Source organism: Acyrthosiphon pisum, chromosome A1 (assembly GCF_005508785.2).
Source record: "Acyrthosiphon pisum isolate AL4f chromosome A1, pea_aphid_22Mar2018_4r6ur, whole genome shotgun sequence".
Taxonomy (NCBI): Eukaryota; Metazoa; Arthropoda; class Insecta; order Hemiptera; family Aphididae; genus Acyrthosiphon; species Acyrthosiphon pisum.
The window spans coordinates 42,377,700-42,380,015 of NC_042494.1; the positions used below are offsets into that span (position 1 = coordinate 42,377,700).

General features: G+C 29.2%; 2 protein-coding genes across 4 annotated transcripts in view; one reads left to right on the forward strand and one right to left on the reverse strand.

Annotated features, from left to right (window-relative positions):
- Positions 1-1,339, forward strand: part of LOC100169291 (activating signal cointegrator 1 complex subunit 2) — a 4,309-nt gene extending 2,970 nt beyond the window's left edge. For 2 of the 3 annotated variants that reach the window (XM_001944146.5, XM_008186442.3), the window contains 4 exons: positions 239-337; positions 402-553; positions 647-1,032; positions 1,097-1,339. In XM_001944146.5, coding sequence (XP_001944181.1) covers positions 239-337; positions 402-553; positions 647-1,032; positions 1,097-1,245 — 786 coding nt within the window. In that variant the 3' untranslated portion in view covers positions 1,246-1,339. The remainder of the gene's footprint in view (positions 1-238; positions 338-401; positions 554-646; positions 1,033-1,096) is intronic. The other variant, XM_008186443.3, reaches the window with a different exon arrangement.
- Positions 1-2,316, reverse strand: part of LOC100571213 (farnesol dehydrogenase-like) — a 176,328-nt gene that overhangs the window by 158,117 nt on the left and 15,895 nt on the right. The window lies entirely within an intron of this gene.

Here is a 2,316-nt window from a genome sequence, read left to right on the forward strand (position 1 = left end):
CTTAAAAATTAAAATATCGTAAAAAACCAACGAGAAGGCACAGATAATGTTGTTACCCAAAAGTTTGATAATAGGTCAATTCACTGTAAAATCAAAAATGACGGCACCCTATTAAAACTAGCGAAGGAAAATTTGCTATAACGTACGTGTGTAAGACGGAGACAACACATGCGGGTGCGACGTCCTCTTAATTATTTTATATAAATATAAAACAATAATTGTGAATTTGTATTTTTAGGTACAAACCAGTAGTACAAATATAGAGAATGCAAGATTGCGGTCCCTTATAAACAATGTAAAAGATTTATTACCCCATTTGGGAGATGGATTCATTCAGGTTAGTCAATTCGTAATATTTAATTCTAACATTTAATTATATTTGATGTTACTTTGTTTTTTAGAAATGTTTAGAATATTATGACATGGATTCCGAAAAAGTTATAAATATGGTCTTGGAAGATTGTCTTCCGTCAGAACTCACTCAGTATGAATTTAATCTTCCTTTGATGACAGAGGATGAGGATGCTTCTGGTTATGATCCTTCAATTAAAGGGTAGGCTTTATTACTTCAAGGAATAAAGTATAAGAATATGTATCAATATACGATAATTTATGTGTACTTATATTATATTATATTTTTATTTAGAAATAAGAAACTTAAAAAACTGAAAGCAGTCTTAGACGATAAATCTTTCCGAAATGAAATGCGGCCATTTTATGAAAAATATAATTTCACTGAAATTACATGTGCTGAATTAGAGTCCTATTATAATGATGAATATGATGACACATATGATGAAGTTGAATATGTTATACCAGAACCAACAGACGAAAATGAAAAAAGAAGACCAGATGTTATACCAAGGGTTTTAATAGAGAAAAAAGCTGTAACTGAATTTGTAGAAGAAGAGTTTTCAGATGATGAACCACAACAAGTTTTGAATTTTCAACCATTCTGTGAAAATCCTGAAGAAGTTCGAGAACGACAAGCCAGGAGATATGCTGCAAAGCAATCTCTTAGATCCAACCGAAGTAAGTATTTACCAGTAAAACCAAAAAAAAGAAAAAAAGCTTTGAAAACTTGTATTTATGTAAGATAAACCACAAGCAGCTTCTTCGTCAGCTACCTCATCCGGATCAAATGTTGAGTTGGACCGGCAGAGGAAAAATGAAAACAAAGCATTCAGCGGAAACCATAACAGGAGAAATGCTGCAAGAAACAAACAACAAAGAGGAATGTTTTGATGCTTTTTACTTCTCATATTCTCTTATAAAATTATCAATACTTATAATAAAAGATATATTTTATAGAATAATATAATATATACTTACTAAATAATTTTAGATACTCAGCAGAGAAATTATTATTCATTCAAATATGAATTGATTTTACAATAATGTGTGTTTTGTTTTTGGCGGGTACATGAAAATTGGTTAATTCAACTTTGTAGGTGGTTTCTGGTAGCAAATTAAATATAGTTGATACTATGAAAAGGAAAAATTAAAAGTTCCCAGGAGTTTTCAAAAGTGCGGGGAATAACAAAATAAAAATAATAAAAACTGGAACTTTTATGTAAAACCAGTTTTTGACAAATTGATTTTGTTTTTTTTCGTAATAACTCATAAACAAATAACCGTAGAGATACTTTAAATTTTCACCAAATATTTATATGACCATTTACTATACAAGTTAAAATTTTCAAAATATTTTTGAGATACTTATAGATTCTTGGAATTTATAATTATTTAAAAATTATTGATATTAAAAATTTTGCCGGGTCAAAAAGTGTGAAGATGTGATACAAGGCTCTTCATAAGTTGTTATAATAACAGTTTAAAAATATTAGAGTTATACAGTAGAAGCCTCTTATATAGGAACACTCTCAGACCAAAGGGAAATGTGTCAATTAAACGGCTTGTTTCTAAGAGTTGACTGGTTACTGAATGAAGTTTAATTTTTAAACTTAACTCGTACAATAATAATAAAAAAAAAAAATTACCAAGGCATTATTACATATATTATTGACTATTGTGTAGGTATTTATTACATTTTATATTATTTTTAATGTTGTGTATAAATTCTATCTATCGATGTTTGATTTTTGTGTTCTTGTTTCTTGATGACCAAACTTTTATGTTAAGTAATACTTCTCGAAGCCTTCAAAGATCTGCATAGTATCGGATGCTCTCCTGAGGACACTAATATAAGCTTTCACAATTTCTTTGTTGGATAGGGTATCTTTCTGTCTTCTGTGAAACCTCTCAATTTTTGTTTTGAAGTTTGAGCTCACATCAATCCAATCTCCATACACATCT